This window comes from Crocodylus siamensis, chromosome 4, assembly GCF_052110815.1.
Source record: "Crocodylus siamensis isolate JL-2025a chromosome 4, ASM5211081v1, whole genome shotgun sequence".
NCBI classification, from domain to species: Eukaryota; Metazoa; Chordata; order Crocodylia; family Crocodylidae; genus Crocodylus; species Crocodylus siamensis.
Window position 1 is genome coordinate 186,821,145 of NC_143398.1, and position 13,772 is coordinate 186,834,916.

Below are 13,772 nucleotides of genomic sequence, written 5' to 3' on the forward strand. Positions count from 1 at the left end.
TACTACAGAGATTCAGCTAACGTTTACTTTCTTTCCTCATGTAGAATCAAACAAATGAATGGGCATTGTTATGTAAAACAAGAGACATCCCCTGCTCAGATGATTTTTCCCTAACAAAAACTTTGGGAGAACCTGTGAAAATCAGAGCTTGGAACATTGCAGGATTACCATCTGATACCTTTTCTATAGATAATGGTATCATTACCTCGTAAGTAAAAAATGGTTTGTACATGCATAGTCTTCATTAAATAGCTTCTTACAGCATACTGTTCAGTTATTTCTTTTATGAACACATTTTCTTACTGTAGAGCAAGTTCCAAAATACAAATTGTCAAATAAAAACAAGGCTATTATTTTTACTTTTACTATATACTTTGTTCAAGGTTCCTAATAACTAAAGTAATTCACTCCACACTTTAAATTCCCATGAGCTATTCAATGACACTGGAAATTTTGATATTGGGAGGCATAACAACATTATGCAAGCAAATGATCATTTTACTTGTAAGTGACTAAGCTGATTCAAATAGAGGAAATTTTGGATACTAGAGCAAACTTGTAGCAGTTTAACAACAGGAGCGGCCTCTTCGGGTCTGTGAAGAGAAACATTTGCTCTGCAGCACAGCTTTTCTCTTCTTTCCTTATGGTGTTAACATCCCCTTTTTAAATGGAATTTAGAGGCAGTCTAGGATTTTTGAAGGCTTTATCCTTGCCTACAGCTTAAGGTATCAGACGTGTGCTTTCAAAGCTGCATATATGTGCATGCGTACATAAAAAAACGTACTTCAGCAGCTGAATACATGCATTAAGATGATAAATTTGGTATAATATATTAATTAATCTTGCAGTAAATGTATATCTTATTCTCTATGTAAATATATAAGTTTCTATTTGTGATTTAAATTTTGTTTGGTTGTTGATTGTGATGGAGTAGAATGAGAAGAAAAGATATTAACTAAAAGAAAATCATCAGGTGATACATTTTGTCATCTGAAGCACGGCTTCTCATTGATCACTAATGGAAAATGACAATAAGTGAATAAAGTAAGGGGAAAGAAAAAGCAGAGTTTTAAATGTTATAGTATACTAATAGGTAAGAGTGGAAATATTCCTTCCCCATAAAAAGCCAAAGCTGTGTAATTTAAAGAACTACTTTGGAACCAAGCCAATAACACCTTTCTTCCAAATGATACCTCTACAGAAGAAATGACGCTTACTTTGCAGATCTTCCAAATAGGAGGCACTAACACTTGTTTCCCATAACGTATTTTGTAGCTGAACCCTAGATTCCTTCTTAGTAAATAGTTTCCTGGTCTCTAGTATTTGGACCAGGAGTACAAGTGTTGTGTGTTGTCCACGAGATTTATCTTGACATGATTAGGAATGTCTATTTATGTCATTCCTCTCTAAAGGGATGCTAAAGAGTAGAATAAATGCTTGAAGGATGATTTCATAGAATCAATGAGTGGGAAGGGACCTAGACAGATTATCTAGTCTGACCCCCTGCCATGAGCAGGAAGGAGCACTGGGAGTGGCAGGGGTCATAAGACCCTAGCCAAGTGCCTATCCAGTCTCCTCTTGAAGATTTCCAGGGAAGGTGAGAGCACCACCTCTCTGGGAAGCCTATTCCAGGCTCTGGCCACCCTTACAGTGAAGTAGTTCTTCCTAATATCTAACCTAAACCTGTCCTCCCTCAGCTTGTGGCCATTGTTCCTGGTGACCCCAAGGGGGGCCCTGGTGAACAGACTTTCCCTGAGTCCCTGCTGGTGGCCCCTGATAAGGCTGTAGGCAGCCACAAGATCCCCCCTCAGTCTCCTTTTGTGGAGACTGAAGAGATTCAGGTCCCTCAGCCTCTCCTCATAGGGCTGGCCACGGAGGCCCTCAGCCATATGAGTGGCCTCCTCTGGACCCTCTCCAGGTTCTCCATGTCCCTCTTGAAGTGTGGCGCTCAGAACTGGACACAGTACTCCAGCTGCGGCCTGACCAGTGTTGCATAGAGGGGGGCAAGACCTCTCTGGACCTGCTAGTGATGCCCCTGTTGATGCGTGACAGGGTGCGGTTGGCTCTGCCTATTGCTTTGTCGCATTGGCAACTCATATTCATCCTGGAGTCAATCCTGACTCCAAGATCCCTCTCTGCCTCTGTGCTGCCGAGAGGGTCAGCCCCTAACCTATAACCATAATGCTGGTTCCCTCTCCCCAGGTGCAGCACCCTGCACTTGTCCTTGTTGAACTGCATCCCAGTAAATAATTGTGGAAATTGCAAAACTAGTCTTCAGGAGCTTCAATTGCATCTGATTGGTTTTTTCTAAGTATTATCTTTCTGCAGATAACATTGTAGCTGTAACTACTGGTAACATGTCCCTTTTTAATTCTATGCAGTTACTTTCTAGTGTTTGTTCCTTTCTGCTGACAATATATGGTACATGTTCACAGGGCACTACCATGTTTCTGAGAAAATGTTAACTAAAATCAGAGATTTGCCTAGGGCAGCTCTTTTTTATGTTGCAGTACATGTAAGTAATTATTTTAGCTGAAATTTGAATAGAGATATCAGCACATTTGCATTACTAGGTTTTCCCTGAAAGCTTAAGAGCAAAGAAAATATTAGAATGGTATATGGTTAAGATGTCATTAAAAATGCCAGTGTTAATAATAAACAATATAGCAGTGTCGTTGACCTCAATTATGTAAATGCTGTGATTTGAGAAAGAATGCTAGATGTTCCAAAAGTCAATGCTTTCGAAGTGAATCTATTCACTTTGAGGCTGAATAAGAACATATTATTTTTATGTCCAAGTAGGTGGACTTCAGACACTTTTTTACAGTTAACGTTTCCTTTCCCATTCAGTTATTAGCTGTTGTTATTAGTACTATTACTATTATTAGCAGAGGTGTAGCAGGGCAGCTCTGTGTTCTGGGTAGTGACAATGCATGGGCAAATGCTAACTGCCTCAGTGCCAATGTTGTTGACACAGCCAGCTGCCACTGTGGCAGCAGCTATTTTTGTACCCCCTCCCAAAGGTGGCATGCCTGGCTACTGCCCTGCTCAGGCCCCCATTAGTTATGCTGCTGATTATTAGTATTTCTAGTAAGTGTTGGCCCTTACTTAACTCAATTTTTTATAATCTTATTTTGGTCAGGGTGCAAAGGAAAATGAAACAAAGAGAAAATAGGATAGATTTTAAAGTTTTAAAACATTATTCATATCTGACTTTTGTGATGGGAGACAACAATTCCCCCTCTCAAATAGCTGGGATCAATGCAGTGCTGATATAGAACTCAGTCTACCTCTGAGTTGTTTCTTTTGCTCTTGCTATCCTTGTGAAGAATGATGTGCTTTTAGGGTCTTGATTTTTTTTCATCTGAGAATTACGATAGTTGTACTTCAAATGTGTCACTATCCTGAGATGCCAAAATACTTAGCCTAACTTCTATAGGAAATATTGCAAATATTGCTAGTTTAAAGAAAAATTCAAAAGTTTTTCAGTGTGACCACTTTATCTTTAAGACAAAAAGATGCTGCCATTCACACTGCATCTACATGAGACTCTACTGTATAGTTGTTACTGTGCATTTATTTAGTACTTGTATAAACAAGTACTAAATGAATGTGCAATAACCTGAGTTACTGTGCAGTAGTGCTGACGAATGCCTTTTTTGTGATGTTACTGCACTGTAGCCTAATACTACTGCTCAGTAGCATGGCATCAAAATTTTTGCCATGCACTACTTGGAGTAGTATCAGACTACCTACTGTACAGTCAGCATCTCATGTAGATGCGGTCACTTCCTATGAATTTGCTTGACTATCTCTGTTTTTGTTGCCTTACTTGTAAAATCTTTCTTTCACTGGAAAATGCAGTGAATATCATGAATATATTAAGAATTCCTTAAGTACAAGAAAAATCCTTAAAGATTTTTAAAGATGTGTAAAATGATCAGATAAGATTATGTTGTATATGGTAAATTTTTATTTCAAGTACTCTCCCTGAAAGATTTGATCACTTTTGTGAACAAAGGGCCTGAAGACACATACCTGGCTTCTCATAAAGTTTTCTAGAACCACATATCAGTGTGTCCGTTAGTATTTTAGAAAGCAGATGATTGTATTTAAATGACATGAAGTAAACTGCATTAAAGCCATGTATGAGGTGAATGCTTAGAAAACTAGATAATTGACTTCTGAAAATCAGTCTATACCAATTTTTTCCTCCAGTAATGCAAGAAGGTGGCCTCTGATGATAGATCCTCAGGGCCAAGCAAACAAATGGATAAAAAATATGGAAAAGGCCAATAGTTTGCATATTATCAAACTCAGTGACCCTGAATTTGTGAGAACCTTGGAAAACTGCATTCAGTTTGGAACTCCTGGTAAGTGATTGAATAAAGAAAGTATAGACTGCTGAAAAACAAGCAAGGGCATAATTAACAAAAAGATTATAGGAAAGGTAAAAATACCAAATATTGATATATTTGTAGGAAAAATGTTATTTATTGATAGTGAATCTAATTAACCATATTAGAACTTTAGTAATGTATTTACTCAAATATAAGACAACCCCCCTTCCCAACCGCAAACAGCATGGGGGAAAAAAACCCTTGTCTTACATTCACTTACAAAATGGAGTGGGGAGCTGATAGCTGCTGTGGCTCTGACACTGTCCCTGAGCCCAGGGTGGGGCCAGGGTCAGACCTACAGCAGCCTCCTGCCCCAGCCAGTAAGCAGTGCTGACACTGCTGTGTTACCTGCCCAGCCAGTCAGTAGTGATGACAGACTGGGTGGAATGGGAGAGGACCAGAGGCATAGACGATGGAAGCGGGGGGTTAATAGGGCTTAGCCCCCCCCCAATGTGGGGCAGCAGTAGGGCCACAAGGAAGCCTGGACAATGGCGTCCAGTGGCTGCAGCAGGTGTGGAGCAGGGGGAGGGGCAGAGGCCACCCAGCTGGCAGCATGGGACTAAGCCCCGAGTGGCTTGTCTGGGGAGTGTGGCTCCTGCTGCTATATGCTCCCCAGGAGGTATGGGGGGTGCATGCCCCTGATCTGTGTGGGGCAGGGTGGGTTGCTACTGTGGGCCAGGGCTGGGACTGTGCTGGGCTGTTCCCAGTGGGTGGAGGGGGAGCTGTGCTACACTGGAAGCGGGTGGTGGTGGTGATGGGAGAGAGGCTAAGGAGGGGGCATCTGCATCCACCCCAAGATTTACTGTAGCCACGCAACCCCCCTTCCAGCGCCACTGTCATCCACCCCAGCATAGCACGGCCCTCCTGCTGGGGAGAGCCTGGCCCTGCCCCAGCTCCAGCCCACAGTGGCTGCTTGCCCTGCCCCATCCAGATCAGGGGCATGCACACCAATGCCATCTGGGACGTGCACAGCAGAGGGAGCTGCCACCCCTTTCCTGTGCCCCCCAGTTGAGCTATGGCTCCATCCTGTGCCCCACCCTGCCCTGGCTTTGCAGGGCCTGGTGGAGTAGGTATGGGCGCTCCATCCCCTCTGGTCCAGCAGTGCAGCTAAGGCTGGTCCTGCTCCAGTCTCCCACTTTGGGACCCCCGGATGGTGGGGGGCTGGGGCTGGTATGGGCAAGCAGCTAGGGCTTGGGCTGTGCAGGGAGGCAGCAGGTTTGTTGGCACTGGGCAACGATCCCAGGCACGGAGGAAGGGGTGGCTGCATGGGTACAGCAGGCCCTTGCCCCAATCCCAGGCCTGCCTCCACTCTGCTCCAATCCCTGCCCAGCCTCAGCCCCAGCCCCATTCCCTCTTCCTCTCCATCTCCCCCCCACAGCTCCTCCCACAGCCTTTCCTGCTGGGGGGACTTTGCACGCGCATGTGCACACATGCTCAGCCCCCCCCCCAAATATTCTCCTTCTGCCTATGAGCAGAGGCTGTGGGGAGCTGGCCCTGGACAGTGCAGGTGGCAGGGGGTGCAGGACAGCTGCAGGGGGAAGAAGTGGGGGAGACAGAAGTCAAGGGGGCTACTTGAGCCCACCAGACACCTGACCTCCCCAGTGGCTACTTTCCCTGATATAGTGGGGAGGGGGGAGAGGGAGGATTTAAGACAACCCTCTGATGCTTAGATTCTATACCTGGAAAATTTATAACAAATTTCTGTATTTTTCAAATATAGAATCTAATTATTGGAGGAGGGAGGGTCAGCTTGTATTCAGGGTCAGCTTATATTTGAGTAAATACAGCAGTTGACATCATAGCAGGTAATGGGATTTTTCATACTAAAATCTTAAATTGTAATTCTTCCCTTTATTTTATCTCTTCTACCTGCTTGCCTTATCCTTTGCCTTTCTGTATTACATTAACCTTCTAAAAACCCTATTTTATTTTCATTTAATTTGTAAAGAAATGTGTAACAAACTAGCACTCAGGTTGCCTTCTCCTGCATGGATGTGACAATTTATAAAGTAAAATAGTATTCATGATAATAGTCTCATAATACATATCTCATCTAAAATGATGAATTAGGAAAATCATAGTTTATTTTAGATGTGGAGCATTCTTTATATCTTTCTAAATGATCTTTCTATTCTCTCAATCTCTGTATGGAAGCAAAAGTGAATTTTAAGGCTAGAATTAGGCACCTCAAAGTCACTAAATTTGGACATCCCAGCCTAAAGTTGCTACACTTTATCCACAGTATAATTCAGGGTCTTTTAGTATAATACCACAAAACAAATCTAAATATGTATCTCTTTGCTTTGTTTTTAAAAAAATTAAAAATGTTAAGAAGGCTTTGCAATATTTATATATATTTATTTAGACTATATTTGTATTTCATGTATTGCAAAGGTAATAACTTGTTCACGTAAGTAAAAGGAGGGATGTGAAGTAATGTATCTTGTTAAGACAGCATAAAAAATGTTGTTATTGTTGTATTCAAGTGCTACTGGAAAATATTGGAGAAGAATTGGATCCTATCTTAGAACCGCTTCTACTCAAGCAGACGTTTAAGCAGTCTGGTAGTATATGCATTCGTCTTGGTGATTCCACCATTGAATATGCTCCTGACTTCCGCTTTTATATTACAACCAAATTGAGAAATCCACATTATCTTCCTGAAACATCCGTTAAGGTGAAAGTCTTGAAAAATACTGTGGCATTTTATTCTGCTCAATTTTAATTAACAACGCTGTCCCCATTGGGTACAGGTTGAGAAGAATACTTAGTATCTGATTTTTCATCTACTACTATTACTTTTCTTCTTGTTCTTCTTGAAATTTCTTGGAAGTACTATCGTAATCTACAGGTGCTGATATTTTGTCAATTCTAATATTACTGTTCACAATGCTATCATTCATATTTTGAGAAATTTAATTTAGTCATGTAAATTTTGAATTTTAATATCCTTCCCAACCTTCTACCTTCTCATTCCTTCTGACACTTTTACTTAGTCACCTTTCAGCAAAGAAACATTTAATGGGAGTGAATATAGGAGCTCTGTGCACATACTAATTAGTTTTCTACAATCTTCTAGAGATTTGCTTCCATAGTAAAAGCCCTGAACAGGACCTCAAGCAATGCTAGACTTCATGCCTTAGGTACATATAAGAACAAGCAAGTGTTCCTAGATTTTTTATAATTTGATAACATTTTTTTAATCTATAAACAAACTTTGTGAATCATCAACCTATAACAAGTTAAATAAGTTCTTGTTGGAAGCTGGAGAGCACAAGTGCATATAACTTGACTAAAAAATGTGCATATTGGAGCACAAAATCCTAAAAACTAAATAAAAAGTCTACCTGTAAAGTAATTTGAAAATCAGCAGAAAGAAACTGTAAATTAGTTTCTAGCTGTTCTTTGATACAGGAAAATATTTAGAGAAAGATCTTTTATCAAGAATGACAGCAGGGGGGAACTGAGTACCACTACCCACCACTCTGTGCTGCTGCCACCCTCCAGGAGTGGGTGGGGGGTGGTAGGAAACTTGCCCCGCCATCCCCTCTGTCCCCCTCCTCTAGCACCCCGTGCTGCTGCCTCTAAGTGGTGGCTTCACACCCCCCTGGCTCTGCTTTTTGGAGGTTGCGGTGGCATGGGGTGGTGGTGGCGCTGGCCTTGCCCCACCCCACTCCATCCCACCATCATGGTGGCACTCCGCCATGTGTGTTTCTGTCTGTGTGGGGCACTCTGGTTGGTTGTTTCAGTAAGCATTGTGATTGGCTGCCAAGACAACCAATCAGAGTGCTCCAAGAACATTATGGACAGGAACACAGACACACAAACAGATGGACTAAGAAGCCTTTTATATATAAACACATACTATTAATACTGTTTTAAATTGTCACTAATATTTATAAAAGAAAATAAAAAATAATCTCCAAGGCTACAATTGTAGATAGAAACTAAACTAATATTTTGTTCCTTAAGAAAAACAAAGTTAACTCATTTGCATGTTATTTAATAGAAAATAAATGTCTGTTAGGTTACCAATTAATATAAACCATTCCGTCTCCCTTTGTAAGTATAGGCATAAAAATGTCATAAGTTAATAGCTACTTATTCCAGTTGTCCCTTTTATCTCTTACTTTGTATGATACTTAAAATAATATGTTGAAATGCCATCTAAATGTATTAAACTGTTTCTGTATTTCAGACAGAATTCTGTTAATGTGACCTTCCAAGAGTTAAAGTTACTTTTCCTCACTTTAAGATTGCTTGATACTATTCTTCCTTACTTGTATTCTTTCCCTTTAAAAGTGCAGTACAGAATACTGAATGTGATAGGTTCGCTACTGTTATACTGTAGTTAATTTACACTGTAAGAATATTTTCTTTAGTTTTCTTATTTTCCCCTCTCTCTTTCTTTTATGTTCCACAGCCTTCATATGGGGTATTCTCTGTTTCTCTGGCAGTTGGAGGCAGATGAGCTTTTTATCCTAGGAAAAAAACTCTGTAGTTCTGTTCCTCTAAGGTATATACACAATGGACTGCAGGTCTGGCTTTGTAGCAGAGCTTTTCACATAGATTTTGAAGGAAGTTTAACTACGTTTTTCTATTTTTCATTGGTTTTGAGGTCTTGTTCCTCAAATCTGATCTCAGGTATCTCAAAGAGCCCCTAATAGGACCACTGTTCCAAAAGGATAAAGGAAAATCTAGTAGTGTAACTATGGAAAGCAGGGTATCAGCCCTGGGTGCTGACTATGAGAGGGCACCAGAATCACACCTTGGAGTTTTTGACACAGCAGAGGACTAATAAGAACTATGCACTCCCCATGTGCTCACAAGGACCATGGTCATATCTCCTTGCCTGTTTGAACTCCTCTGATCCTATTTGTAAAACAAGCTAGGAGGGACCTATGAGCCAATTCCAAGCTCTTTGATCATACAGGTAAAACATTTTGTGTTAATTTTTCCCTAATTATTGTGTATTTGAATAAAATCTATTTAACAGGTAACATTGCTGAACTTCATGATCACCCCAGAAGGATTGCAGGATCAACTACTCGGAATTGTGGTAGCAAGAGAAAGACCTGATCTAGAAGAAGAAAAGCAAGCTCTAATCTTGCAAGGAGCTCAGAATAAAAGGTATTAAAATAACTTCATTAGCTGGGGGCTGAAGTAGATTGCAGTTGAAAAGAATATTAATTATTCTCCCTATATATATTAGGACAGTATGAATTATTCCCCTAATATAAGTCAGGATACACATTTTGAAATCCTTTCTTGTGTACTTGTGGTTGTATGTTGTACAACAAATTTAACAAGAGAGATCAAGATTTGTAGGCCTGAAGGATGAACAGGTGAGTGCCCACTTGTTTTGTTCCTTATGCACAGAAGTCTGAATATTTAGAGTGATTATTATATCAGAATGAAATCTTTTCATCCAATAGGAAGAAAGATGTCCTGCTTCCTTTTTATCAAGAGTCTGGTTCTAGAAAAGAAGTAGATGTGGTCTTTTAAATGTATAGAGCCCAAAATCAGGCATCTAACAAGTTGTAGGTTTGATTTGGAGGGTACCAGTTGTGGTGGTTTTTTTTCCAGAGGCAGGAAAAACAGTGTTAAATATAAGGGGATTGTGTTGTGAACATCAGTAGCATAACTGGGGAGGGTGAGTGGGGCACCCACACCAAACACCAACTTAGAAGGGGTACTAGAGTACCCTCCCAAGAGTCTTTGCTACAGCAGGTACAGCCTAACCATAGACCAGGCAGCCCTGTGCCCAGTAATGTATGCAAAGGGAGTGGACTGGCACCCCCTGGGATCTTTGCTGTGGGAAGTGCAGGTATATGCAGTAGGATATATGTGGGGGTGGGGAACAAACAAGGCATTAGAGGCAGTCCCCAGGGAGCCTGTGTAACAGGGCTGTTGCAACTGCCTTTCAACCCTTCCCTCAATGAATTACTGAGTGCAGCATTGCCCAGCTTCTGTGTCTAGGCTATGCCTACCATAGAAAAGGTTCCTGGGGCGTGTCCACACGTGCAAGCATGTGTGCTTGCAGCAGCTCAAATAGAAGCAGTGCAAATTTGAACTGGGGCTTTTTGCCTCAGTGCACATGCTCAGACATGCACTTTGTGGTGGAGCAAATTATGCCACTTGGGGCAAAAAAACCCTGCCTGGCTCCTCCCAGATCTTCAGCCAGGGGGAGCTAGAGCTCAGGGCCAGCACCTGTGCTGTTTCCAACAGTATAAAAAACTACCCTATCCTTGCCCCAGCAGTATAAAAAACTGCCTTGGCAAGTAGCTCAGGGCTACTAGCTCTCAGGAGCTTCTGGGGCCCAGCCAATTGGTACCTGGGGACACTACCCCTTGTGCCAGCTGGACTGCTGAAGCAGTCCCTGCACCCTCTACCCACTGTAGCAGTCTGGCAGTGGGGTCTGCTGCCTGGCTGTGACCTGCTGTGCACCTGCCTGACTCGGATGGGGACTCGGATGGGCCAGCTGCCAGTGGACTGTGATTGTAGGGTTGGCCTTTGTGTGGCACTATTGTCATTTGCACCCCCTGCCTGGCCATCTGGGCAGCTATTACCTGGAACATGTCCTGGGTGTGGTGGCCTGGTTTGAACTGTCAAAGCATGTCCTCCTGGCCCCATTTGTCCAGGAGGTCAGCCACAGCCAGATGGGTCCAAGGTGCCAGCTCTGAGCAAGCAGGGTCCTACCACTAGCCTCCCTAGCAGGAATTCTGGTGCTTCCTATTGGAAAACTGAAAAATTCCTGATTAAAAAAAAACTCCCAAAGTGATTCTGTTAAATACCCCCAAATCCACGTTCATCCACAAGTAAAACAAAAGACCACTATAAAGACAGAGAGCAAGACAGAGACAGTGATCAGTTGGACAGTGTTTTATTGACATATGTTACAGTGTTAAAGCAAGTTTCTTATAATAATAAAGTGAACTCTAAATACATGTTTCATGAATTTGTTTTGCTGCACTCCCACAGGGCGATGGCCCCCGCACAAGGTGTTTGGCCTCCATACAAGGGATACAGCCCCCCAACAGGGGGTTCAACCCCCACACAAGGTGTTTGGCCCCCCAACAGAAGGTTCAGCACTCTCAAAAGGGATACGGCCCCAACAGGGGCTACCACCTCCCTTGCAAGGCCCACATGCCCCACCCAAGCTCCCCAGTTCCTGCCCCACCTGGCCCCATCCCCCACTAGTTGCTGCAGCCCCTCCAATGGCTGCCCCACCCAGCCCCACCCCACCGCTCCTGCAGACCCCCCCAGTGGGTGCACCACCCATCCTCACCCCAACTTGCAACCCCAAGCCCCCATGGCTACCCCCACAACCCCAGGCACCATCACTTAAAACCCCCCCCCCAGAAAAAAATGGGAAAAAAAAAGACTCTGTTACTTTAGAAGCAGGGGTGGGGGGGCTCCAGGGCTTCCTGGCAGAGCCCCCTGGGCAGCACAGGACAGCACAGAAGCAGGAGGGCTCAGGCTGGGGCCGCTGGGGCTGTCAGCCTGCCCTGCACCGTGTGGGCAGGGTGCCAGGCAGCCAGACAGCAGCTTGAACTGCCAGTAAGTGCCAGGGTTTTTAGTTTTTTTTAAAGTATGGGGTGGGGGGCAGGGATGGGGGGACTTGAGGGGGATGGGGCCAACCCTGGCAGGGGTTGGGGGCCTTGGGGTGGCTGGTGGGGGGAGGTGCTAGCCCCAACAGGGGGAGGGGGGCTTGGGGGGTTGGCAGGGGAAGGGGCCAGCCCCAGCAGGGGTCGGGGGCCTCGGAGGGGCTGGTGGGGGGAGGGGTCGGCCCCAGCAGGACTTGGACTCATGGGGGCTGATGGGGCGAGGGGCCCACCCCGGCAGGGGTCGGGGAGCTCAGGGGGGTTGGGGGCGTTGGGGAGGCTGGGGGAGTGGGCAGGGCCATTGGGGGTCCCCCCCCATGGATCCTCTCCCCTCCTCCAGCCCCCCCGACCCCTTACTGGCACTGGAGCCCTGGTGCTGAAACAGGCAGCCTCACCAGCTGTGTGTTTCGGCACCAGGGCAAGGGGCAACCATAGAGACTCTCTGGCAGCCAGAGTGTCTCTATGGAGGACCCAGACTCCAGTTGCCGCTTTTTTTAAACGTCGATTTTTTTTTTAGACCCCTGGATATCCAGGGATCTAATTTTCTCCCTGCATTGCAAGTTTGCAGTGTGGGGAACATTTTTTTTGTTCCCACATGTGCCTGTTGCCCCGCCTCAAAGGGGTTTAAAGCAGGGCAAGAGGCACCTGTGTGCTTGTATGGACATGTCCCTGGAGGGGGAACATTTTGGTGCCCCCTGCTGAAGTTGGTGTTTGATGAGCTTGCTTCTCAGCTACAGTAGAAGCTTCTGCTAGAGTGCAGAGAGAGCTGGTGTTGGTAAGACTTCACATCCTCTGTCCCAGCCCCTCCTGCCATTCTTTTGCTTTGTGGTGGTTGGCACTCTGTCCAGGGTGCTGCTGGAGCTCACGATGCCTAGAGCATACAGCCTTAAAGGTGTAGCAAGATCTTCGCTTCCGTTTCTATGTTTTCCCTGAGTTGATGTTGCTTGTTGATGAGTCTCCAGAAGTTATGGGGAAATGGGACATGGGTGTAATCTATTATTTTCCTAACTGATGCTTTTTAGAAATGTGTGAACCAGAGTTGGGCTACAGCATTCTGGTTGTATATGCTCAGAGTCCCTTTCTGCCTTAAGCAATATGGAGAAGGCTGTCTATGCTAGACTTGTCGCCCATTTCTTTTGCATGGAATCATTTTGTGCTCTAAGATATATCTAAGATGTTCACACAAAATAAAGCATGAATTTGGTTGGAAGAGATGAGAAAACAACTTAATTCTGAAGTAAATGGTTTATAAAAAAGAAAAATCTATGGGTTGCATATATTAACTATACATCATATGCATTAATGGAGCATGCCTATAATTTTTCTATATGAAAGTTATGTTTTCTTTTAGGCAACTAAAAGAAATAGAAGACAAGATTTTAGAAGTTCTTTCAGCTTCAGAAGGAAATATTTTAGAGGATGAAACTGCCATTAAGATATTATCTTCCTCCAAAGCTCTGGCTAATGAGATTTCTGAGAAGCAAGCTGTAGCTGAAGAGACAGAAAAGAAGATCGATGCTACTCGAATGGGCTACCGTCCGATCGCTATTCATTCATCAATTTTGTTTTTCTCAATTGCTGATCTAGCCAACATTGAGCCCATGTACCAATATTCTCTCATATGGTTTATTAACCTTTTTGTCATGTCTATAGATAATTCAGAAAAATCAGAAGCTTTACAAACAAGGTAAGAAAGATAATACTCCACCCTCACTTAATATTATCTGTCTATCTGTTTCTGTATCCATCCACCCATCTGTCCGTTCAT

General features: G+C 43.7%; 1 protein-coding gene across 1 annotated transcript in view; it reads left to right on the forward strand.

Annotated features, from left to right (window-relative positions):
* The window catches only part of DNAH7 (dynein axonemal heavy chain 7), a 226,187-nt gene that overhangs the window by 160,004 nt on the left and 52,411 nt on the right, over positions 1–13,772 (forward strand). The window contains exons 46-50 of the mRNA XM_090045212.1: positions 45–208; positions 4,219–4,373; positions 6,887–7,077; positions 9,397–9,530; positions 13,356–13,691. Coding sequence (XP_089901338.1) covers positions 45–208; positions 4,219–4,373; positions 6,887–7,077; positions 9,397–9,530; positions 13,356–13,691 — 980 coding nt within the window. The remainder of the gene's footprint in view (positions 1–44; positions 209–4,218; positions 4,374–6,886; positions 7,078–9,396; positions 9,531–13,355; positions 13,692–13,772) is intronic.